Here is a 27,017-nt window from a genome sequence, read left to right as displayed (position 1 = left end):
GCAGTGTTATGGGAACCATCATGCTGTTTGTGTGCGAGCGTTGTGGGGTCCATCATACTGTGTGTGGGAGGGTTGTGGGGTCCATCATACTGTGTGTGGAAGGGTTGTGGGGTCCATCATACTGTGTGTGGGAGGGTTGTGGGGTCCATCATACTGTATGTGTGGGGGCTGTGGGGTCCATCATACTGTGTGTGGGGGGCTGTGGGGACCATCATACTACAGGTCCTTCTCAAAAAATTAGCATATAGTGTTAAATTTCATTATTTACCATAATGTAATGATTACAATTAAACTTTCATATACTATAGATTCATTATCCACCAACTGAAATTTGTCAGGTCTTTTATTGTTTTAATACTGATGATTTTGGCATACAACTCCTGATAACCCAAAAAACCTGTCTCAATAAATTAGCATATTTCACCCGACCAATCAAATAAAAGTGTTTTTTTAATACCAAACAAAAAAACCATCAAATAATAATGTTCAGTTATGCACTCAATACTTGGTCGGGAATCCTTTGGCAGAAATGACTGCTTCAATGCGGCGTGGCATGGAGGCAATCAGCCTGTGACACTGCTGAGATGTTATGGAGGCCCAGGATGCTTCAATAGCGGCCTTAAGCTCATCCAGAGTGTTGGGTCTTGCGTCTCTCAACTTTCTCTTCACAATATCCCACAGATTCTCTATGGGGTTCAGGTCAGGAGAGTTGGCAGGCCAATTGAGCACAGTAATACCATGGTCAGTAAACCATTTACCAGTGGTTTTGGCACTGTGAGCAGGTGCCAGGTCGTGCTGAAAAATGAAATCTTCATCTCCATAAAGCATTTCAGCCGATGGAAGCATGAAGTGCTCCAAAATCTCCTGATAGCTAGCTGCATTGACCCTGCCCTTGATGAAACACAGTGGACCAACACCAGCAGCTGACATGGCACCCCACACCATCACTGACTGTGAGTACTTGACACTGGACTTCAGGCATTTTGGCATTTCCTTCTCCCCAGTCTTCCTCCAGACTCTGGCACCTTGATTTCCGAATGACATGCAAAATTTGCTTTCATCAGAAAAAAGTACTTGGGACCACTTAGCAACAGTCCAGTGCTGCTTCTCTGTAGCCCAGGTCAGGCGCTTCTGCCGCTGTTTATGGTTCAAAAGTGGCTTTACCTGGGGAATGCGGCACCTGTAGCCCATTTCCTGCACACGCCGGCTCTGGATGTTTCCACACAAGACTCAGTCCACTGCTTCCTCAGGTTCCGGTAACCTCTTCTCGTTGTACAGCGTTTTCTGCCACATTGTTTCCTTCCAACAGACTTACCATTGAGGTGCCTTGATACAGCACTCTGGGAACAGCCTATTTGTTGAGAAATTTCTTTCTGGGTCTTACCCTCTTGCTTGAGGGTGTCAATGATGGCCTTCTTGACATCTGTCAGGTCGCTAGTCTTACCCATGATGGGGGATTTGAGTAGTGAACCAGGCAGGGAGTTTTTAAAAGCCTCAGGTATCTTTTGCATGTGTTTAGAGTTAATTAGTTGATTCAAAAGATTAGGGTAATAGGTCATTTAGAGAACCTTTTCTTGATATGCTAATTTATTGAGACAGGTTTTTTGGGTTATCAGGAGCTGTATGCCAAAATCATCAGTATTAAAACAATAAAAGACCTGACAAATTTCAGTTGGTGGATAATGAATCTATAGTATATGAAAGTTTAATTGTAATCATTACATTATGGTAAATAATGAAATTTTACACTATATGCTAATTTTTTGAGAAGGACCTGTATATGTGTGGGGGGCTGTGGGGATCATCATAATGTATGTGTGGGAGGCTGTGGGGATCATCATACTGTGTGTGTGGGGTCCATCATACTGTATGTGTGGGGGGCTGTGGGGATCATCATACTGTGTGTGTGGGGTCCATCATAATGTATGTGTGGGAGGCTGTGGGGATCATCATACTGTGTGTGTGGGGTCCATCATACTGTATGTGTGGGGGGCTGTGGGGTCCATCATACTGTATGTGTGGGGGGCTGTGGGGTCCATCATACTGTATGTGTGGGGGGCTGTGGGGTCCATCATACTGTATGTGTGGGGGGCTGTGGGGTCCATCATACTGTATGTGTGGGGGGCTGTGGGGTCCATCATACTGTATGTGTGGGGGGCTGTGGGGTCCATCACACTGTATGTGTGGGGGGCTGTGGGGTCCATCACACTGTATGTGTGGGGGGCTGTGGGGACCATCATACTGTATGTGTGAGGGGCTGTGGGGATCATTATACTGTATGTGTGGGGGGCTGTGGGGACCATCATACTGTATGTGTGAGGGGCTGTGGGGACCATCATACTGTATGTGGGGGGCTGTGGAATCAATCATACTGTATGTGTGGAATCCATCATACTGTATGTGTGGGGGGCATCATACTGTATGTGTGGGGGGCTGTGGGGTCCATCATACTGTATGTGTGGGGGGCTGTGGAGTCCATCATACTGTATGTGTGGGGGGCTGTGGGGTCCATTACACTGTATGTGTGGGGGGCTGTGGGGTCCATCACACTGTATGTGTGGGGGGCTGTGGGGACCATCATACTGTATGTGTGGGGGGCTGTGGGGACCATCATACTGTATGTGTGAGGGGCTGTGGGGACCATCATACTGTATGTGGGGGGCTGTGGAATCAATCATACTGTATGTGTGGAATCCATCATACTGTATGTGTGGGGGGCATCATACTGTATGTGTGGGGGGCTGTGGGGTCCATCATACTGTATGTGTGGGGGGCTGTGGAGTCCATCATACTGTATGTGTGGGGGGCTGTGGGGTCCATTACACTGTATGTGTGGGGGGCTGTGGGGTCCATCACACTGTATGTGTGGGGGGCTGTGGGGACCATCATACTGTATGTGTGGGGGGCTGTGGGGTCCATCATACTGTATGTGTGGGGGGCTGTGGGGATCAGACTGCGTGTATGGGAGGGTTGTGGGGTCCATCATACTGTGTGTTGAGGGCTCTGGGGTGAACTCCCCCAATATTCACGGAACATAAATAAAATGTAAAACGTAAAAAAAATAAAATAAAAAAAAAAAATACATTTTTGGAACCGCCAGCCCCGTGCGGTGTGCAATGGTGGGTGGGTATAGGGTACAGGAGAGGACGGCCATGCAGGTTTGGATGGTGCAGCCTCGGGGGGGGGGGGGGGGGGGGGGGGGGTCGGTGGCTTTCTGCGTCCTCTCCTGCCTGAGCTCAGTCTCTTCTCTTCTTACCTAGGAACCCTCTTTCAGCGGCGCAAACTGGACTGCGACGAATCCGGGCGGAAACAATTTAGCATCGGACGCACTTCCGCTTTGTGACGTGTAACGGGAAGGGCCGCTTCCGTGGCCGGGAGTGAAACTGCAAGTAGGACCGTACTAGAGAGGGCGGCAAGGAGAGCCGGAGGGAGCGGGGAGGAGAGCGGAGCCCAGGTGAGGAGGCTGCGGAGCGCCCCGGGGACATGTCTGTACTGGGCTGTGTGTAACGCGTTATTGTGCCCCCTACAGGAGCAGGAAACATGAAGCTTTACAGCCTGAGTGTCCTGTATAAGGGAGACTACAAGGTCCACCTGCTGAAAAGTGCCTACGATGTGTCCTCCTTCAGCTTCTTCCAGAGGTCCAGGTAATGTGCCTGACACCAGGGAGCAGACCCCCAGCATAGCATGTTGGAGCAGACCCCCAGCATAGCATGTTGGAGCAGACCCCCAGCATAGCATGTTGGAGCAGACCCCCAGCATAGCATGTTGGAGCAGACCCCCAGCATAGCATGTTGGAGCAGACCCCCAGCATGGCATGGCGGCCCCTCAGGCTGGTGTGTGCTGTGCAGACTCTTAGCTGTGTTTTCAGTACAATCTCCACATCATGCGGAAACTACAATTCCCATAATGCATTGCTGTGCACAGACCAGAGAAAGTGGCCCCGGACCCCACTGACATCCGGGGGACGACCTTTCCTGCTGCACACGACCTCTGGTGTCGGTCTTCATGTCAGGGCGCAGTCAGACGGCTGTATAAAGATGAGACCTCAGTGCTCGTCCTGACTGCGGCTCTCCTGGCCATAGAAATAAATGAAGATGTCACGCTCGGGCAGGAGACCCCCAGCCGTTACGCTCGGGCAGGAGACCCCCAGCCGTTACGCTCGGGCAGGAGACCCCCAGCCGTTACGCTCGGGCAGGAGACCCCCAGCCGTTACGCTCGGGCAGGAGACCCCCAGCCGTTACGCTCGGGCAGGAGACCCCCAGCCGTTACGCTCGGGCAGGAGACCCCCAGCCGTTACGCTCGGGCAGGAGACCCCCGGTCTGTCCGTGCACTGCGGTCAGAGTTATACGGCCGACTGATTGTACTCTGAGACTGTCGGGGAGAGCTGAGGACAGAGCTGCGCTGTCTGCCAGTGCCATAATGGATCGGGACCACCCCTCCGTGCGCACAGACATAACCCATCATTCTGGAGAGAGGTGGTCGTACCGCCAACAAACTACCGATCCTGCCGATGGGTAATAACTTGTAGTAACTGAAAAAACGTTTTAAAGAAAACCTGTCACCAGGACATCAGTGAGCAATTTTTACTCTAACTTTGCTCCTACTGCTCCCCTGATTCTCCTTGTTTAATATCTGTCTTATTTATTTAGTGCTCATTTACAAGGGAGTGTGGCGCAAGGATTCTCTAGGTGGTCTTCTCTGCACTATTACTAGTGATGAGTGAGAGTGCTCGGATAAAGTGTTATCTTAGCATGCTCTTGTGCTAATAGAGATTTCGGCGTGCTCGAATAATACAACCCCTGGCAAAATTATGGAATCACCGGCCATGGAGGATGTTCATTCAGTTGTTTAATTTTGTAGAAAAAAAAGCAGATCACAGACATGGCACAAAACTAAACTAATTTCAAATGGCAACTTTCTGGCTTTAAGAAACAATAAAAGAAATCAAAGAACTAAATATGTGGTAGGCAGTAATGGTTACTTTTTTTAACCAAGCATAGGGGAAAAATTATGGAATCACTCAATTCTGAGGAAAAAATTATGGAATCATGAAAAACAAACAAACAAAAAAGACTCCCAACACATCACTAGTATTTTGTTGCACCATCTCTGGCTTTTATAACAGCTTGCAGTCTCTGAGGCATGGACTTAATGAGTGTCACACAGGACTCGTCATCAATCTGGCTCCAACCTTCTCTGATTGCTGTTGCCAGATCAGCTTTGCAGCTTGGAGCCTTGTCATGGACCATTTTTTTCAACTTCCACCAAAGATTTTCAATTGGATTGAGATCCGGACTACTTGCAGGCCGTGACATTGACCTTATGTGTCTTTTTTCAAGGAATGTTTGCACAGTTTTTGCTCTATGGCAGGATGCATTGTCATCTTGAAAAATGATTTCATCATCCCCAAACATCCTTTCAATTGATCGGATAAGAAAAGTATCCAAAATATCAACATAAACTTGTGCATTTATTGAATATGTAATGACAGCCATCTCCCCACTGCCTTTACCTGACATGCAGCCCCATATCATCAATGACTGTGGAAATTTGCATGTTCTCTTCAGGTAGTCATCTTTATAAATCTCATTGGAAGGGCATCAAACAAAAGTTCCAGCATCATCACCTTGCCCAATGCAGATCGCGATTCATCACTGAATATGACTTATCCAGTCATCCACAGTCCACAATTGCTTTTCCTTAGCCCATTGTAACCTTGTTTTTTTCTGTCTAGGTGTTAATGATGGCTTTCGTTTAGCTTTTCTGTATGTAAATCCCATTTCCTTTAGGCGGTCTCTTACAGTTCGGTCACAGACGTTGACTCCAGTTTCCACCCATTCGTTCCTCATTTGTTTTGTTGTGCATTTCCTGTTTTGGAGACATATTGCTTTAAGTTTCGGGTCTTGACGCTTTGATGTCTTCCATGGTCTACCAGTATGTTTGCCTTTAACAACCTTCCCATGTTGTTTGTATTTGGTCCAGATTTTAGGCACAGCTGACTGTGAACAACCAACATCTTTTGCAACATTGCGTGATGATTTACCCTATTTTACAAGTTTGATAATCCTCTCCTTTGTTTCAATTGACATCTCTCCTGTTGGAGCCATGATTCATGTCAGTCCACTTGGTGCAACAGCTCTCCAAGGTGTGATCACTCCTTTTTAGATGCAGACTAATGAGCAGATCTAATTTGATGCAGGTGTTTTGGGTATGAAAATTTACAGGGTGATTCCATAATTTTTTCCTCAGAATTGAGTGATTCCATAATTTTTCCCCTATGCTTGTTTAAAAAAGTAACCATTACTGACTACCACACTTTTTGTTCTTGATTTCTTTTAGTGTTTCTTAAAGCCAGAAAGTTGTCATTTGAAATTACTTGAGTTTTTTGCCATGTCTGTGATCTGCTTTTTTTTTTTTTTTTCTACAAAATTAAACAACTGAATGAACACCCTCCAAGGCCAGTGATTCCATAATTTTTGCCAAGGGTGGTATGTTCAAGTCCCTGCTCCTTAACGTCTCGGGGCTGTTCGACAGCCGCAACACATGCAGGAGTCCCTGTTTGTTAGGAAATCCTTTCATGTGTTGCGGCTGTTGACAGCTGTGAGAAATGCAGCCGTGAGGACTTAAACACGTTCTTTGAGCCTGCCGAAGTCACTCTTATTAATACCCGACCATGATCGGATAACCCCTTATCCCAGCACACGCACTCATCACTAATTATTATTCTATGAGCCACGTTCTTTGGTGAAGACCATAAAAAGTAGCACTAAATAAAGAGGCCCCATACCAACGGAACCCTATGGCAGATATAAAAAAAAAACAAAAGGGGGCACCAGAAATAACATAAGAGCAAAAACTGCCGATCTGGTAACAAGTCCTCTTTAAAGGGTTATTCTTAACAACATTCCTCAGGAGTGCATAGTTTCCCTTCCTGTCTGTCTACTCCTGAAAAATGAACATTTTTGACCCGTGATATGGCTGAGCTGTTGACGCAAATTGTGCGCTTTCTCTTCCATGTTACAAGCAGACGGCAGCTGCATCTTTGAGGCATGCTGGGGCGCTGAATCTGGCCAGGTCCAGCAATTAGGGCAGCGCTTACAAGCTCTGCAGAAATGAACCTGCATGTGGCACACACTTGTTGCCCAAGAGAACAGGCTACAGTGGTGGCAGAAATAAACATTAAAATTAAAAAAAATCTCCGTTCTCAAGAAAGGAAATTGCAGAGTTATTTTTTTGATGAACTTTGCAATTGTAACATCTAGAATGCTGAGAATTTTGTTTAAGCACAGCTGGGTGACCCATCATTCTGGCAATTATGGGTGGTCACCTTGAATAAATGGTCACTGTATTTCTATTTCCAGCAGTCAGATCCCCAGACAATCTGCCAACTTCAGCAAGATTGTCTGCGTGTCCCACCTAGATAATTCATTTAGGGTGGTTTCACGCACTGCTTGACATTTGGTGCATTTGTTTTTCATAGGCCTCTTTGTGGGACTGGAAAATATATAGGGAAAAACTCACCATAAATGTAAAAAAAATTAAGCCACCCAAAAATTGCTTGACGTTTAAGACGCTTTTGCAAACTACAAAACCCCCCAACGGCCCAAGTCTGTTAATCCCGTCTCATAGACAGAGATTTGGGAAGGGAGAGTTGGAGTGAGATGCGACAAATTCATTAGGTGGCACACAGCCTTTGTTTGTCATGCTCGGCCGCACCAACTCCCAGCTAAGCTTTACCCACTTTTCAAAACCTTAGCAGAATTGGCCAGGACTGGCGTAAAAACATCAGTCACAAACTTACTGCAACGTTTCAGGAAGTGTTTTTTTTACCTCACTGAGACATCCGCTATTTTTTGCAACCAAAAATAACTAATTGCTGAGTTTTTTTTTATTCGATTCTTATCTATTTTTGGTCCATGTTTGTTTCTGCCTTAACTGCATCTGTTTTTCTGATATCCAGAAAAAAAAGAAAATGATTTTCCAAGTTTCTCCTATACATTAAAAATGGACAGAACCTGTAAGCAACGCAGATGGCATCCATGTGCTGTTGTATGTAATGTATAAAGAACCAGTCAGAAACGTTTATACCTATTTATATGACTGTGTAGCCATTTAAAAGTTAAGCAAGTTGATCCCTTTATGACCCAAAAGAGATAATCCAGCAACTGAAACTCATTCTGAAGTTCTGTATGTATGTTGAAGTGTGTTGGGGCATGATGACGCATTTACAGCTCCTCAGCCTCACATTTTATTCCCTGCCAGGCATGGAAGCGAATGACCCATCAATTAACCAGTGGATAGTAGTGACAGGCAGGGAATACAGCGCGAGGCTGAGGAGCTGTACGTGCGTCTCATGCCCCAAATCACTATATGTGCAGCGTGAGGCTGAGGAGCTGTACGTGCGTCATCATGCTCCAAGGCATTCTATATGCAGCGTGAGGCTGAGGAGCTGTACATGTGTCTCATGCCCCAAAGCACTATATATACAGCGTGAGGCTGTGGAGCTGTAAGTGCGTCATCATGACCCAAAGCACTATATATGCAGCGTGAGGCAGAGGAGCTGTAAGTCCGTCTCATGCCCCAAAGCACTATATATGCAGCTTGAGGCTGTGGAGCTGTAAGTGTGTCATCATGCCCCAATGCACTATATATACAGCGTGAGGCTGAGGAGCTGTAAGTGTGTCTCATGCTCCAAGGCATTCTATATGCAGCGTGAGGCTGAGGAGCTGTACATGTGTCTTCATTTGCCAAAGCACTATATATGCAGCGTGAGGCTGAGGAGCTGTAAGTGTGTCATCATGCCCCAAAGCACTATATATGCATCGTGAGGCTGAGGAGCTGTAAGTGTGTCATCATGCCCCAATGCACTATATATGCGGCGTGAGGCTATGGAGCTGTAAGTGCGTCTCCTTCCCCAAAGCACTATATATACAGCGTGAGGCTGAAGAGCTGTAAGTGTGTCATCATGCCCCAATGCACTATATATGCGGCGTGAGGCTATGGAGCTGTAAGTGCGTCTCCTTCCCCAAAGCACTATATATGCAGCGTGAGGCTGAAGAGCTGTAATTGTGTCATCATGCTCCAAGGCACTATATATGCAGCATGAGGCTGAGGAGCTGTACATGTGTCTTCATTTGCCAAAGCACTATATATGCACCGTGAGGCTGAGGATCTGTAAGTGCGTCATCATTCGCCAAATCACTATATACAGTGTGACGCTTTGGTGTCATAAAGGGATCCATTTGTTTTTTGTTTTTTTTAAAGAACTACCCAGACATATAAATTGTATTGGGGCCTAGAAGTTTGACAGGTTTCCTTTCATAGCTTTTATAGGGAGTCTGTAACTGCAGCCTCTGGAAAGATGATAATTTGTCACTTTGATGACATATAATTGCTTGACGTTAAAGGCCAATAGTCTGAGACTGCACTACTGCTGCTTCAAATTGGCAAATACTTCATTATAGACAAAACGAAAAACGATTATCGGCTCACCAATAATAGCCCAGTATGTGTGGAAAACACGATCTCACCTTTCGTGTCACAAATGGAGAAAACATCTAGAAGAATTCCAGCTCCTGTTAAATTCTTTAGACTTTATTCCACATGAAGATTGAAAACTGAATCCATGGGTGATATGTACAAAGCGACGTGTTTCCAATGTACAAATATTCTTTGTAAAAGCTTTGACAAAATGTTTGTGTGTGCTTGAAACGCGTCGCTTTGTACTTATCACCCATGGATTTAGTTATTAATCTTCTTGTGGAATAGTCTAAAGATTTTTTTTTTTAGCAGGAGCTGGAGTTTTTCTTCCTGTTCTCTCCCAATACTTCACTATACACAGAGGGCATTTATTAATAATCTCCTTGTACACCCTCCTGTGGCACGTGGGCACGTTGTGCCATTCCTCTGAAGATAAGCGTGTTGTTTGCCAGGGGCCATGGTACATTGTGATAATAATTTCTCTTTCTCAATGTTTGCAGTGTACAAGAATTTATGACATTCACCAGCCAGCTGATTGTGGAGCGATCAGACAAGGGGAGCCGCTCATCAGTGAAGGAGCAAGGTGAGAGTCTGGGAAGTAATTGGCAGGGGAGGTCTTCACGTGGTGGTGCTGTGGCACACCGCAATACTGCCTGTGATCGGTCACTGCTTTGTAGCTAGTTCCAGTAGTGGTCACAAGTGTCGAGCGAATGTGCGCCAATAAGGTGTTATCCAAGCTTGTCCGTGTGTTAAGAGTGTCTTCCCCATACTCGACAGTCGCAACACATGCAGGGATTCCCTGTTTGTTAGGCAATCCCTGCATATGTTGAGACATACAGCCGCAGGGACTCGAACTTATGATTCGAGCACTCCAAAGATACTTGGTAAGCACCTGAGCATGCTCAGATGACATCTTATCCGATCACGTTTGCTCATCACTAGTGGTCACATGAAAATCCAAGCTCCAATTGGAGTTAGCAGCGGTCATTTACATAGCCTTTTACATGTTGAAGGAACTCTGTCCGCACAGAAAGTTTGAACCGTCAAAGTACAGGCGCTCGGAGCATCATGGCGGAGCAAACATTTAAGCGCACCTTCTCACCCGCTTGTTTTCTCTTAATCCCTATCCTCGTTTTGTCTGACAGCTCTGGCACTATAGAGCCAGAGGAGGGAGGAGATGGAGGCAAAACCAGCAGGTGGGAAGGTGCATTTAAATGTTTGACAGCTCCGTGGTGCACCGAGCGCCTGTGTTTGGTTTGAACAGTCATTCTGTGCTTCCCTTTCAAGGAAGACTCCGTGTGAAGGAAGATGCTTTGTAATCCTATGAATAGCGATGGCTCTCATATCTTCTGTAACCGTGTCTTCATACAGAGTACCTCTGTCACGTGTATGTGCGGAATGACTCCCTGGCGGGGGTGGTGATCGCTGATGCAGAGTACCCGCAGAGAGTCTGCTTTACTCTTCTGGAAAAGGTAAGGGGGAACAGGGGAATAGGATTTATTTTACCAAATTTTTCTTTTGAGGATGTTTTTTTGTTTTTTCTTCTCTCCTTAAATAAGAGTTGTGTTGCACCTTGTCCTAAAAGACTGTATTTTGTATTAATCTGTTTTTTCTGCTGGAAAAATGGATGATGACCATGCCCTGCTTTCAGTAAGGTGTGTCCCAATGCAATCTCGTTGTTGTCACTGAACGGTGTCTGTAGGGACATGTGCCAATGACAAAGGGAATAGTAATATCAGTTATCAGTGTATTCATACGTTTCCAGGAGCCGCATAAAACTTACTTTTTAGAAAATATTATGTAGAATTATTTCTCTGAGCATTAAAGGGGTTTTGTAGGCTTGACACAAAAGTCTGCAGTCCCTCTGTGAATGCAACCTTCTGAATCGTAGCAGCATGTACGGTGCGCACGCTGTCAGGATTCCCCTGTGTTGCTTGTGCAAGTGAGCGGACACATGAGCACACGAATGCAGTTTGTATACCTGCGGTCTCTCGAATACTAGACGTTTCCAGCTTCTCTGGGTGCTCTTCTATAGAGAGAAGCCGAACAGGCCTAATCGGAACATGACCATAAGTACAGAAATCACATGTGGTCAAGTAATCACTCACCTGCATTGGCAATACCGGGGAATCCTGATATTGTGCGCAGCGCACGCTGTCATAATTCAGAAGTCTGCAGTCACCTAGTGACTACAGACTTCTGTGTTAAGTCTGTACAATCCTTTTAACTTACACAGACAAGTCCCAAGAGCTGACACATCTTAATTTATTTATATTTTTGGGGGGATATGAGCTTACGTGATGATTTTACTCTCTAGTACTCATTGTGTTTATCCCATTCAAAACTAGCTGAACCTGCTTCATACAGGAGGATGCCGGCTGTGTTATACAGCCAGCAGCTGCCACTAACCGCAGCAATCTGAGCTACCCCCCGATCACTGCTTTTAACCACTTAAATATCACTGTCAACCTCTATAATTAGGTAGCATGATAGTCGTGTCGTGTTACACTATGTGTCTAACATTCCTTTTCCTCATCATGGGATGATGGGTTGCCATTACAGTATTCCACAGTCCCCCTCTGCTGTGTATTCTCATAATTCCAAGCCATAAAATATTTATTTTACTGTACATACTACAATACCGTTGCCTTGTAGTTTCTAGATGAAATGATTTCAGGTTCTAGATTCCTAGAAAGGACTAAAAATATAGTAAAATTAAGAAAAAAAAATATTTTAGAAGTTAAAAAAAATCAAAATGTATGAATCCCCCTCTCTTTTCCAAATTGAAACAAAAAGTAATTTAAAAAAAAAAATGAAATAAAAAGGATGAAAATGTCATATGTGCATAAGTAGGGTATTAATAAAATTGGCAGCTCGTCACAAAAAATAAGCCCTCGTACAGCTCCACCAATAGAAAAGTCTAAATTTTATTTTTTTTTCATCCAAAGCTTTGAATTTTAGTAACTGTCCTGTGTGAACAGAGGCTACAGTCTACAAAGCCATCTGGGCCCAACTGCACCCATACAAATGAGGCAAGGGTCCTCACACTTGCCAGGCCTACTCTGACAGCAAAAACCACAAAAGGAGGGAAAGAAGAGGAAAAAACCTCCACTATTTTAGAAAAAACAGAAGGACCCTTGACATGGGTTCTTGACGTGGGTTGCCAGCTTACGTATTGTGGCCATCATATTAACTACCGTATATACTCGAGTATAAGCCAAGATTTTCAGCCCCAAAAAATGGGCTGAAAGTTCCCCTCTCGGCTTATACTCGAGTCATAGTCGGCGGGTGAGGGGGAGCGATGACTGTCAAATACTCACCTGCTCCTGACGCGGTCCCTGCATGTCCCACGTCTCCGGGAGCGGCAGCTTCTTCCCTTGTTCAGCGGACACTGGTATCGCTCATTAAAGTAATTAATATGGACTCCACACCCATAGGGGTGGAGCCACATATTCATTACTGTAATGAGCGGTACCATGTGACCGCTCACTACAGGAAGAAGCTGCCGCTCCCGGATACCGTGGGACATGCAGGGATCGCGTCAGGAGCAGGTGAGTATGTCATATTTACCTTCCCTCGTTCCACCGAAGCTCCGTCTTCCGCGTCCTCTGCAGTGATTGTTCAGGTCAGAGGGCGCAATGACGTATTAGTGTGCTCGCCGCCCTCTGCCTAAACAGATACTGCGGAGAGACGGGACGCTGAGGAGCAGCGGGCAGCAAGAGTATGTCATTTTTTTTTTTTTTAGTGCAGCAGCATTACATGTGGCACATTGTTATATGGAGCATCTATGGGGCCATAAAGAACTGCATGGAGCATTATATGGGGCATCTATGGGGCCATAAAGAACTGCATGGGGCATCTATGGGGCCATAAAGAACTGCATGGAGCATTATATGGGGCCATAAAGAACTGCATGGAGCATTGTATGGGACATCTATGGGGCCATAAAGAACTGCATGGAGCATTATATGGGGCATCTATGGGGCCATAAAGAACTGCATGGGGCATCTATGGGGCCATAAAGAACTGCATGGAGCATTATATGGGGCCATAAAGAACTGCATGGAGCATTATATGGGGCATCTATGGGGCCATAAAGAACTGCATGGAGCATTGTATGGGACATCTATGGGGCCATAAAGAACTGAATGGAGCATTATATGGGGCATCTATGGGGCCATAAAGAACTGCATGGAGCATTATATGGGGCATCTATGGGGCCATAAAGAACTGCATGGAGCATTATATGGGACATCTATGGGGCCATAAAGAACTGCATGAAGCATTATATGGGACATCTATGGGGCCATAAAGAACTGCATGGAGCATTATGTGGGGCATCAATGGGGCCATAAAGAACTGCATGGAGCATTATATGGGACATCTATGGGGCCATTAAGAACTGCATGGAGCATTATATGGGGCATCTATGGGGCCATAAAGAACTGCATGGAGCATTATATGGGGCATCTATGGGGCGATAAAGAACTGCATGGAGCATTATATGGGACATCTATGGGGCCATAAAGAACTGCATGGAGCATTATATGGGACATCTATGGGGCCATAAAGAACTGCATGGAGCATTATGTGGGGCATCTATGGGGCCATAAAGAACTGCATGGAGCATTATATGGGGCATCTATGGGGCCATAAAGAACTGCATGGAGCATTATGTGGGGTGTTATGATCCTAGTGGCAAGGATCGCAGGTCGGACTAGCTAAGTAACTGAACAGACTACTAGCTCTGGGGAAGTGGTAACTAGATTGACCGCAACCTGATCCTATCCGCAAACAACTATAAGCAGCTGTGGAACGTTACCTAAAAATCCTAGACGTCTCGTCACGGCCTGAGAAACTGACTATTCCTGGAGGGAAAGTAAGTCCTCACTTGCCTCAGTGGAAGACCCCAAAGATATAGAATAGCCCCCCACAAATATTAACGGTGAGTTAAGGGGAAAGCACAAACGCAGAGATGAAATCAGATTTAGCAAATGAGGCCCGCTAATACTAGATAGCAGAAAATAGGAAGGAAACTGTGCGGTCAATAAAAAACCCTATTCAAAATATCCACGCAGAGATTGCTCGAGCCCCCGCATCAACTAACAGTGCGGGGGAAACAACTCCGTACCCCAGAGCTTACCAGCAAAAAGAAATCACATGTTAGCAAGCTGGACTAGACTCATCATACACAGAAATCATATTGCAGGCAGATGAGCAAAAAATATTCAAACAGAACTTAGCTTATCCTGAAGAGGCAGAAAACGAGATAATCAGGAGTAATCAGAATAGCACTGAATACATTGACAGCCGGCAACAAGTGGAAGTGAAGCAGAGCTAAATAGGAGCCTCCCTGGAGAATAACGAGGCAGCTGATCCAGCAGACCCGCAGGATAATAAACCAAACCACCAGGGGGAGTCAAAAAACCAAAGTCACACAATACCATCTGTGACCACAAGAGGGAGCCTGAAAACGGAGTTCACAACAGTGGGGCATCTATGGGGCCATAAAGAACTGCATGGAGCAAAATATGGGGCTCCTGATTCAATATGGATATTCAAAAACACTTAACCTACTGATGTCCCAATTTTTTTTTTTTGAATCAGATATTTAGACATTTTTATTAAACAAACAAGGTTAACAACCACTCACAAGACAATATTCTTTTAAATTTAACAAAATAAGTACTTCTGATATTGCCCCCTTTGTTCCACTATTATTGAGTATGAAATCCAGCGTGAGATCTGTCTGTATCACTATAGGCCCTCTCCTTCTCTGTGCCTGGAATGCATGCTGAACCCGTCTATACTGAAAAGTATTTAGCCTTGTGAGTTGAAATTCTTCCTGCAGCCTATCATATGATTTAAGATTCCCTCCACACATCAATTAGCCTATCAGCCCAATTCCCTTGTTCTTCCACTCTCCCATACCCTCCATATTGTAAAATTCCTGAAAATATATATTATCCCAGATGGGTGAAAATTCCGTAAACCGCTCTACCCCCCTGATTCGTTTAATAGTCTGCCATAACTTGTGAATTAACTTATGGTATGGTATTTTGACCCCAGTTTCTTTAAAAGACCGGCTTCTAAACCACTACTCAAAGGCCAAGTCTCAATTACATACACTAGGCTACTGTGAACCTGTCCCTTTTCAAGCCCTTCTCCCCATCCCCGAAGATGTTGGCTCTGCGCAGACAAAAAATATATCCATGGGTTAGGAAGGGCAAGTCCTCCTTCATCTTTTGGCCTCTGCGGTGTTTCTTGTCTAATTCTCGGGCTCTTCTTACCCCGCACCAACTCACCAATTAATGATTTTATCTTGCGGAATCTGTTCAATGGGAGCCAGACTGGAGAATTATGCAAGACATACAACAGCTGCGGCATCGCAATCATCTTAAACTGATGTCTCAATTAATTTCACTTTTATTGGTATCTATTTTTATTTTTGACATTTACCAGTAGCTGCTGCATTTTCCACCCTAGGCTTATACTCGAGTCAATAAGTTTTCCCAATTTTTTGTTGCAAAATTATGGGGGTCGGCTTATACTCGAGTATATACGGTAATACCTTACATATTTTGGTGTGTTTTTGTCCACTTTATTTTCATTTGTATGGGTGCAGTTGGATTCGGATGGCTTTGTAGACTATGGCCTCTGTTCACACGGGATGCATTGCAGTTAGCACTGGGCAGCCCGCCACAGGTCGGTACTAATAGGCTATGATCCAGATGCTTTGCATTCTCTGTGTGAACACTGCTGCAGGTTATTTATTTGCACTGGTGTGCCATGCTGCCGATCCCTGATTGTAGGCTGGCTGTCTCACTGGTATTACCACACCTAAGACAAATGTCATTTAAAACCACAATTCATCCTGCAAAAGGAAAACAATCCCCAAAGAACAAGCAGTCATATGACTATATAGGTGAAAAAAGAAAAAAGTTATGAGTTTTGGAAAAAGGGGAGTTAAAACCAGCACAAAAATAATCCCTGGTCATTGAGTCGTTAAATGCGGTGTTTAAATATGGCTTTATTGTTCATTTCTTTTTCTTTTTTTTGGGAGGCTTTACATGCCACTGGTCCATACTGGCTGCTCTAAGCCCTAGCCAATCGATACAGTACATAGACATGTAATCCGCCGGTCCAGAGTAACGGCACGGCAGCCATGTTTCCTCTTGGGGGGCCTTTTGATTCGTCCCTTACAATTCTCACTCTCTGTTTTACTTCAGGTTCTTGAGGAGTTCGCCACCCAGGTGGATAGAATAGACTGGCCGTCTGGCTCCCCCTCCACTATTCAGTACAATGCTTTGGACTCTTACCTTGCCAAGTACCAAGTAAGTAATGTTGGCCTTCTAATGTACTGCAAGGTTCCTTTCATCATTTGCTTCTGTCGTTGTGGCATTGCAACGTTGGCAGCAGCAGGACATTCCCCCTCCAACCTCCCTCATCTCTGCTGAGGACTTTGCCACACACTTTAAAAATAAGATCGACCAAACACGGAAAGTCTTTATTGTTTAACCACCACAACCCCTTTGTATACCAGACCAATGCCCAAACCCCATAACCTCCCTATCCAACATCACTGAAGGGGGGCTTTATTTTCTCTCTCCAAATCGCACCTCACCACGTGTGCGCTTGACCCCTTCCCATCCCACCTCCTCCCCAACCTCACCACCACACTTATCCCAACCCTAACCCACCTCTTCAACCTATCGCTAACTTCTGGCACCTTCCCTTCTGCTTTCAAACATGCCACAATCACACCTATCCTTAGAAAGCCAACCCTCGACCCAACAGCTATGTCCACCTATCGCCCAATATCGCTGCTCTCATTCACTTCCAAACTCCTGGAGCAGCACAATCACGCTGAACTTTCCTCCCACCTCTCATCTAACTTGCTCTTTGACAATCTACAATCTGTTTTCCGCCCCCTTCACTCAACTGAGACAGCCCTGACCAAAATCACTAATGACCTACTTACAGCCAAAGATAACGGACAATACTCTATACTCCTCCTTCTAGACCTGTCCTCTGTTTTTGACACAGTTGACCACTGCCTCCTACTACAGATCCTCTCCTCCTTTGGCATCAAAGACCTCGCCCTATCCTGGATCTCCTCATACCTTTCCAACCGCACATTCAGCATCTCCCACTCCCACACTACCTCCTCATCCCACCCTCTCTCTGTTGGAGTCCCCCAAGGCTCTGTTCTAGGACCCCTACTCTTCTCAATCTATACACTCGGCCTGGGACAACTCATAAAGTCCCATGGATTCCAGTACCACCTATATGCTGATGACACTCAGATCTACTTCTCTGGCCCAGACGTCACCTCTCTGCTGTCCAGAATCCCTGAGTGTCTATCAGCCATATCCTCCTTCTTCTCCTCTCACTTCCTCAAACTCAATGTGGACAAATCTGAACTCATCATCTTTCCTCCATCTCATAGATCTTCCATACGTGACCTATCTATCGCAATTAACGACATCATGCTCTCCCCCATACCGGAAGTCCGCTGCCTCGGAGTAACCCTTGACTCTGCCCTGTCCTTCAAACTGTACATCCAAGCTCTTTCCACCTCCTGTCGCCTCCAGCTCAAAAATATCTCCAGAATCCGTCCTTTCCTCAACCGTCAATCTACTAAAATGCTTGTGCATGCCCTCATCATCTCCCGCCTTGACTACTGCAACATCCTTTTCTGTGGCCTCCCTGCTAACACCCTTGCACCTCTCCAGTCCATCCTTAACTCTGCTGCCCGACTAATCCATCTCTCTCCTCGCTTCTCCTCCGCTTTCCCCCTCTGCAAATCTCTTCACTGGCTCCCATTTCCTCAGCGTATCCAGTTCAAATTACTAATACTGACCTACAAAGCCATCCATAACCTGTCTCCTCCATATATCTCTGAACTAATCTCCCGATATCTTCCCTCACGTAATCTCCGGTCCTCCTAAGACCTCCTTCTCTCCTCCACACTTATTCGCTGCTCACCCAACCCTCTTCAACACTTCTCCCGAATATCACCCATCCTCTGGAATTCTTTGCCCCAACACGTCCAACTATCAACTACATTCGGATCCTTCAGACGGAACCTGAAAACTCATCTCTTCAGGAAAGCCTACAGCCTGCACTGACCCCGCTGCCTCTTCACCACTACCGGAGATACCGCCTCACCAACACCGGAGCTCCTGCAACCATCGACCTACTGTCTCCTTCCCCACCATCCTGTAGAATGTAAGCCCGCAAGGGCAGGGTCCTCGCCCCTCTGTATCAGTCTGTAATTGTTAGTTTGCTTACTGTAAGTGATATCTGTAATTTGTATGTAACCCCTTCTCATGTACAGCACCATGGAATCAATGGTGGTATATAAATAATAATATTATTAATAATAATAATAATAATAATAATAATAAAGTGCAGCACAGATTCATCTCCACTAAAAGCCCAGATCCTTAGATCAGGAACAGAACAAACATTTATAGGACATTTCATAACTTTTCCAAATTATTCTTAAGGCATTTACAGCACATCCTGCATTGTACTACTGCACCAAATTTATAACAATTTTAGGTGGGTACAGTTACAGAAAGCAGAACTGAGACCAGGGAAGGACAAAGGCATTGCATCCAATTGCCAGAGGATATCGAGACCTGTACTTTGTGGTACATCTAGGATGCCAACAGGTCAACATCGGGCCCCATCTTTGACATATTTAGTTGAATACATATTTTGAAAGCCCATTAGCCTGAAGAGAGGCCCTAGTGACTTAGCAAGTCGGGGGCCTAGTTTGTCCATGGTGGGAATGTGTACTGCAGAGATTGCCAAGCAATCTGGAGAGGTGCAAGGGTGTTAGCAGAGAGGCCACAGAAAAGGATGTTGCAGTAGTCAAGGCGGGAGATGATGAGGGCATGCACAAGAATTTTAGTAGATTGACGATTGAGGAAATGACGGATTCTGGAGATATTTTTGAGCTGGATACGACAGGAGGTGGAAAGAGCTTGGATGTGTGGTTTGAAGGACAGGGCAGAGTCAAGGGTTATTCCGAGGCAGCGGACTTCCGGTACGGGGGAAAGCGTAATGTCCTTTACTGCGATAGATAGGTCAGGTAAGGAAGATCTATGAGATGGAGGAAAGATGATGAGTTTAAATTTGTCCACATTGAGTTTGAGGAAGCGAGAGGAGAAGGAGGATATGGCTGATAGACACTCTGGGATTCTGGACAGCAGGAAGGTGACGTCTGGGCCAGAAAGGTAGATCTGAGTGTCATCAGCATAAAGGTGGTACTGGAATCCATGAGACTTTGAGTTGTCCCAGGCCGAGAGTACAGATTGAGAAGAGTAGGGGTCCTAGAACAGAGCCTTGGGGGACTCCAACAGAGAGAGGGTGGGATGAGGAGGTAGTGTGGGAGTGGGAGAAGCTAAATGTGCGGTTGGAAAGGTACGAGGAGATCCAGGATAGGGCGAGGTCTTTGATGCCAAAGGAGGAGGGGATCTGTAGTAGGAGGCAGTGGTCAACTGTGTCGAAAGCAGAGGACAGGTCTAGGAGGAGGAGTACAGAGTATTGTCCGTTATCTTTGGCGGTAAGTAGGTCGTTAATGATTTTGGTCAGGGCTGCCTCAGTTGAGTGATGGAGCGGAACCCAGATTGTAGATTGTCAAAGAGCAAGTTAGATGAGAGGTAGGAGGAAAGTTCAGCGTGGACGTGCTGCTCCAGGAGTTTATGTTCATGCTCAGTAGTGACTGGTGCTGTGGAGTCGAAGCTGAGATGAATCTGTGCTGCACTTTATGTACATGCTCAGTAGTGAGTACTGTGTACTGTGCAGAAACGCATCGGTTTCTAAGGGAGAGGAGGCGCAGCAGCTGTCGCTTCTGTCTTCTGGGTGTGTTGTTTTCGTCTTATAGGCGCACAGTTCAAAGTGTCTATTAAATTATCAGGAGGACAATCAGCTGAGCAGTCGCTACATGTGCTGGAAAATATTACTGTTTTTTGTTTGTTTTTTTTATTGTTCTGTCAGTAGCAAACTACATGACGTTTTATTAAGGTGCCAATATTGTCTGTGGTTGGCTCACATACACCCGCAGCCGGTCTGGTTACCAGTTGTGCACCCGCCTGATCAGCATGGCAGGCTGTGCTGTTCTAGTCTCTGTGTTATGTAAAGGATGACCCCCTCCCCCATAAGAGCATTATTATGTCCAGAGCAATCTTTTTTTTTTTACCTGCAATCTACAAAATTCCCAAATCTGACGCTGACTGGATGAACCGTAGCAATAGACAGAGGATGTGGTTGGAAAGTTTCATCTATATTTATATTCACAGAACCCTCGAGATGCTGATCCAATGAGTAAAGTACAAGCTGAGCTGGACGAAACCAAAATCATCCTGGTGAGTAAATAATAATCTATTATTCACTTTCACGTTGTACCCACAGATCAATCTGAGGCCATCATATAGAGGGGAAGCTGAGCGGATGATATATAGGTTTATGGGAAAAGCTGTAGGATGACTTGTATGCTATTCATTGAAATCCCTGTAGAGGAGTCCAGTGGGCGTGTCTACTAGTGATTGACAGCTATTTCTACATGCACAGTCATACAGGGAAGGCTGTCAGTCACTAGTAGGACCGCCTACTGGACTCATACATGCAAACTGCAGGGATTTCAGTGAATAAAATGCAAATTTTACTGAAACTTTTCCCACAAAAAGCTGATCAGCTTTTGCTCTGTAATATGTTTGCAGATCCGATACCGCAGTCAACATGTTCCTGTTTAAGGGCTTGTTAAAGTGAGTGTGTATTTGTTCAGCATCCAGTCCGTTTGCTCGAAAGGCGGCACACTGACTTAGTAATGTGTGTACTAGTAAACTCTGATTTTTCATTCCTGGGGAAAATGATCTCCGCATGCTCTAGTGCGCCAATTTCTGAAAGTGACTTGCCCGAGTTTTAGTACAGGTGTCCTTATAGTATAAGAACCACCGAGGGAGATTTCCTTACCCTACGCTGTGCCGCCATCTCATTCAACTGCATAGGGCAGAGCACATACAATGAGTGGAGAACATTGCAGGGTTCATCTTTAGTTTGTTATAGACCCCCAACAGGGCACATGGAAAAGGACCATTGGGATAAAATACTAACTAAAATGAGACCCTATTGACGTGTACTAATGTAACACCTCACTGCAAGCACTTTCACAAAAATAAATATTTCAGGCTGCCTGTAGATGAGCTTGATAACCCAACTACATGGAGCGAGGGCAGCCAGGAGAACACAGCACATCACAGGGAATTACCATGATACAATATCCGTTTTTGCTTGCTTGTATGTAATCTACTTCTCTTGTCATTTTCAGCATAACACCATGGAGTCCTTACTGCAGCGCGGAGAGAAACTGGATGACTTGGTCAGTAAATCAGAAGTGCTAGGAACACAGTCCAAGGCCTTCTATAAAACGGTGAGTATCGCACACCAGAAGTCATTCATTCATCCACTTAGTACAATTCCTCCTCATTAGAAGGGCCCCTTTCCGATCAGATCATAAAGTGCAATGAGCTGTAATCTGGACGGAAACCTGACAGTGTTATTCCTGCTTCATTAGGCGGCACGGTGGCTCAGTGGTTAGCACTGGGGTCTGCAAGGAGTTGTATGTTCTCCCTGTAGTAATGTAGGTTTCCTCCCACACTCCAGACATTCTGATAGGAATTCTAGATTGTGAGCCCCTATGATGGCAGTATATACAATACAGTGGTGGCGCAATATAAGCAAGGAAAATACTGTAAATAAAAAAATTAAATTGAGTCAGTTTACTTCTTGTTAAATGACATATCGCTTGGATATGTCATCACTGTATGATGGGGGGGATCCGACCCAGCAGACACAGATTAACTATTAGCCAGTGAAATAATAGCATAGCGGTTGTCATTGTCAACCCAGAAGTCTTTACGACCTTTTGTGAACCTAAATACGTACCAAAACCATGAGGAAAATATGTTGTGCCACCATACTTTTTTTTTTTTTTTTTTATAACATTTTAATAAAACAGCCAAAAAATTTTTTCAGCTTTTACATACAGGAATTCTGTAATTTCAAACTAGTTTTCTAACTAATGAAAAATCTTATATACAGAAAGCTAGATACATGGATGGCATTGAGATATATAATCAGTGCAGTTTGTGTATAGCTTACTGTACATGTATTTAGCTAATAAATAAATGGAAAAGTGCCTCAAGGTCCCCCTTTCTTTTTAACCCATTTCATATATATATATATATATATATATATATATATATATATATATATATATATATATATATAAAAAATATATATATCCCGATCGCTAAATGGCATAGCGAAAAAAAATTAAAAATGCCAGAATTACATTTTTGTTTTGGTCGCTGCTACATTGCAATAAGTGAAAATCAAAAGATCGCATCTACACCAAAATGGTATCAATAAAATGATCAGCTTGGCCCTTAAAAACCCAGCCCCAGATCACGAAAAATGAAGACACTATGATAGGTCCCAGAAAATTGCACCTTTTTTTTTTTTTTTTTTTTTTGTTTCACCACTTAAATAAAAAAAGAACCTAGACATGATTGGTGTCTGTGAACTCGTAATGACTTGGGGTTGATCGAATAGCTTTGGAGAATTGTTCATCAGAATAGCCATAGCGCTTCCTGAATAGCTGTGTCGGTTACCTGGAGTGCTCCTGATAATCAGGTGTCCGATACTGCAGCTAAATGTGTGGCAGCTGTGTGACAGTCACAACACACGTATGGAGAGCCTGTTTGTGACTGTCACACAGCCGCGACACATGCAGCTTTGGTGCCGAACAGCTGATTATCGGGAGAGATCAAGGTTACCGAGGCAGCTATTCGGGAAACGCTATAGCTATTCGGATAAACAATTCTCCAAAGCTATTTGATCCACCCTAGTAATGACCTGGAGAATCATAATGGCAGGTCAGTTTTGGCATTTAGTGAACATGGTAAAAAAAAAAAAAAACGCCTCCTGACGAAGCCCAAGGGGCGAAACGCGCGACGAGGTGCCCGACAGCGTGGCAGCAAGGGATATCCACTAGTTCCAGCAATGGCCACAGGTACTACATGAATGTATTTTATACCATGATTAGTTACTATGTTCCTACAGGCTGGTGACTAGATCTGGGCACTAGCCTATTAAATATTTGTAACCTTTTTTTACTTGATTGATCTGTCACTGCATTAACTATTGATTTTTGCTACTGTTGCTTTATTTAGCCTGCTATAATTTGTTTTCTCATAAGAAACTTTTCATGTCAATTTATATATTCTATTATAGATATATAAAAAATTATTTTCCTCTTATTGAGGTAATTCATGTTTATCATCTTTAGTGCCTCTGGTTCATGGATGCCCCTGTTTAACCTTGCTGTTGTAGCTATTTTTTGTCTCCGGATTGCCCTTTGTATTTTCTCACTATAAAAATTATTTTTGTTTATTATTTGATTTATCTAATAAAGTTTGTTACATTTTTGAGATATATACAGACTATTCTATTGCTTCTTTTGTATTTATAAAGACCAGTATGCACTTTTAACGCGACTACACTATCGTGTATATGGGACTATATAATTATAGGTAAAATGTTTTTACATCGATTTGATGTTTTAGGAGCAACATATTTATTTGGGAGAGAAAATTTGTAGGTTTCATGGTAAAAAAAAAACCCTGTGGAATTGCATTTTTGTTTTGTAATTTCACCACGCTTGGAATTTTTTCCCCATTTTACCGTACACAATATGTTAAAATCGACTTGTCCTGCAAAAAAACAAGCCCTCACATGGACATATTGAAAGAAAAATATAAAAGTTATGGCTCTGGGAAGAAGGGGAGCGAAAAATGAAAACTGAAAATGGCCCAGTGGTTAAGGGGTTAACCAGCTGAGGGAAAGCTGATAGCTGGGGGCTGTTATTTTATAGTCTGGGAAGGGGTAATAAACATGGAGCTTCCCAAGCTATTAATATCAGCTCACAGCTGTCAACTTAGCCTTTTGGGACCTCCCAAAAAAAGACGTGGGATACCCCCTATTTTTAATAACCAGCAAAGGCTAAGCAGACAGCTGCGGGCTGATATTATCAGGTATATCTACAGCAAAAAGATTGAGTATAAAACATAACTTTTAAAACTAACAATAAAACAAGTCCTTCCTTAAAAATGAAAAAGGTTTAGGCCGGGGTCACACTATCAGTATTTGGTGAGTATTTTACATCAGTATTTGTAGCCAAAACCAGGACTGGAACAATCAGAGGAAAAGTAGAAACACATCCCCACTTCTGGATTTATCACCCACTCCTGGTTTTGGCTACAAATACTGATGTAAAATACTGACCAAATACTGATGGTGTGACCCCAGCCTTAAGCTCTAGACAAAGCCTAGTTGATATAAAATAGTCAGGTATACCATAATAGGTGTTCAGACTTTAGCGGTAACCAAATAATACTGTATATAACAGACACCGTGGTGACTGCACAACTTTCAAAGTGACATACAGCATAAAGACAATCCGATTCTGCATTTGTTTATTGACTGAATCAACCGCAGCAAACTACGATATAAAGAGAAACAGATACGAGTAGGAACAACTATAATATCTCACAGGGTTCTAGAAAAGACAATGATAGTGTTCACAAGCAATAGTAAAATATTGTGTAGAAAGGTGTGCAGAAAACACATAACTGCATAACATTGGAAGAAGGAACAAATAGAGCGATCTCGCCCATTAGAAGATATCAGTCACGTTCAGGAAGTTTATCAATCCTAATAGTCCCATGGCAGCTGAGAGAGCGGTCTAGTCCTACTGATAACGGGCTGGAAAGGGGCCGTGGATATTGTACAGCCCACCCGGTCCATGTGTCGTGCACCCATTGACTTCCATTGAGTTTAAGACATTTTTCACTCTCTAATTTCACTCGCCGATTTTATATGCAGATGTGAGCGCACCCTTAACTACGGAATCGTAAGGTTCTGGTGATTGATTGGTTAATGAAATATTGATGTTTTCCTGCATTTGATTGAAGTGATGACTGACTTTTTATGACCACTTGTAACGTCTGCTCTTTCCCTTTAAGGCACGGAAGCAGAATTCATGTTGCGGAATCATGTGATTGGCGGACAGTGATGGAGACTGGATGAAAAGACAATGAACAAACACTAAATATCAGGGCTGACGCACCAAATCCGCTACCACTCAGCCCTTCCCATCCCCAGCAGTGGGCAGTATAGGTGGTTACTGTCCTCAGGTCAATTTTTCTTTACCCTCATTTATTGGGGGTTAGGGGGTATTTTTTTTCCTCCACATTAATATGCATTCACTTTTTACTGCAGACGTGTTTTCTGTGGCCCCCAGTATGAAGTGACAGCCCCCCTCCAGGGGATTGTGCTGACCATTATCTGTTCCAGTGCAAACATTCCTGTGATCTCTAGTGTGATACCAAGTATCGCCGCCGCGTTCTGTGTCCTAACCCGTCACCAAGCTGCAGAGTGATGTGCGTGACCTGGTAACCTGTAATGTACTAATGCTATACTAACTGATGTTATCTCCCTGGGAGGAAATGGGTTAACTGTCAGTCCGCTTCTTCCCATAACACTCCGCGCACTTGTTTAGTGTAAGGTTATTTTAACCCCTGTTCCTCCATTATCCAGGACATGTCTTAACTGTGGTTAACCTTGTAGTATTTGCCAGATGGATTTTTTTTTCTGGAGAACTCATTCTGAAGTTAAATCATGAAATGCGGAGAATAATTCTGCACATCCATCCGAAAGCCTGCACTCCACAAATGACTTCTTGTCATGTCCTCGATGCCGAAGATCTTACTGCTCTCACCACCTTGTCTTATCCAAAAAGAAGAAAGTCTTCAACCGATGGATCTAGTTCCCCTGAGGACCGCTCATTGTGTGGACGGTTTAATTCTCATACTGTATAGATAAGTTATTAACGTATTTCAGTGTTTCATTTTGGGTTGTTTTTTTTGTTTTGTTTTTTTCTGATCTCCAGCAATTGAATTATTATTTTTTTTTTTCAAATTTATTTCTGATAAACTTGTATTTTAATAAAGATTGGCGAACCTTTCTGTACCAAATATTGAAGATGATAAAACGCATTTGTAGATGTTTGAAAGCAGTTCTGTTCGTTTTATTCCAACTGGGATGAAGCACTGGCTTAGCAATACAGGCAGGTTTATGCCAAAATGGTCCATGCACTTTCTGTCAACTTGATAGTCAGTAGTGAGCGGACGTGCTCGGATATCTGAGCATGCTGGGGTGCTAACAGAGTGTCTTCGGTGTGCTCTAAAACAGGGATTTTTGTGTACTCACCGTAAAATTCTTTTCTCCGAGCCACTCATTGGGGGACACGGGACCATGGTTGTATGCTGCTGTCACTAGGAGACTGACTCTAGATGAATATAACAAAAATAACTCCTCCTCCTCTGCAGTATACACCTACCACTGGCTCCAACCGAACCAGTTCAGTGACAAAGCAGTAGGAGATCAAAATCATCAAATACGGA

At 44.2% G+C, this 27,017-nt stretch overlaps 1 protein-coding gene across 1 annotated transcript; it reads left to right on the top strand.

Moving 5' to 3' along the window:
* Positions 1-3,166: 3,166 nt before the first annotated feature.
* YKT6 (YKT6 vesicular SNARE protein) lies at positions 3,167-26,626 on the top strand. Its single transcript, XM_077262777.1, has 8 exons — positions 3,167-3,454; positions 3,530-3,644; positions 9,981-10,063; positions 10,852-10,952; positions 16,710-16,814; positions 20,793-20,858; positions 21,821-21,922; positions 25,578-26,626. The coding sequence occupies exons 2-8, from the start codon at positions 3,541-3,543 to the stop codon at positions 25,611-25,613; spliced, it is 597 nt and encodes a 198-aa protein (XP_077118892.1). The 5' UTR covers positions 3,167-3,454; positions 3,530-3,540; the 3' UTR covers positions 25,614-26,626.
* Positions 26,627-27,017: the final 391 nt, after the last annotated feature.

This window comes from Ranitomeya variabilis, chromosome 5, assembly GCF_051348905.1.
Source record: "Ranitomeya variabilis isolate aRanVar5 chromosome 5, aRanVar5.hap1, whole genome shotgun sequence".
Lineage (NCBI taxonomy): Eukaryota > Metazoa > Chordata > Amphibia > Anura > Dendrobatidae > Ranitomeya > Ranitomeya variabilis.
This window is presented reverse-complemented; position numbering and strand designations above follow the sequence as displayed.

Bases quoted from the DNA above. Each gene is read 5' to 3' on its own strand.
- YKT6 (XM_077262777.1), top strand. From the start codon at position 3,541: ATGAAGCTTTACAGCCTGAGTGTCCTGTATAAGGGAGACTACAAGGTC. The intron at 10,953-16,709 runs GTAAGGGGGAAC...GTTTTACTTCAG, and splicing joins GCTTTACTCTTCTGGAAAAG to GTTCTTGAGGAGTTCGCCAC. The intron at 20,859-21,820 runs GTGAGTAAATAA...TGTCATTTTCAG, and splicing joins ACGAAACCAAAATCATCCTG to CATAACACCATGGAGTCCTT.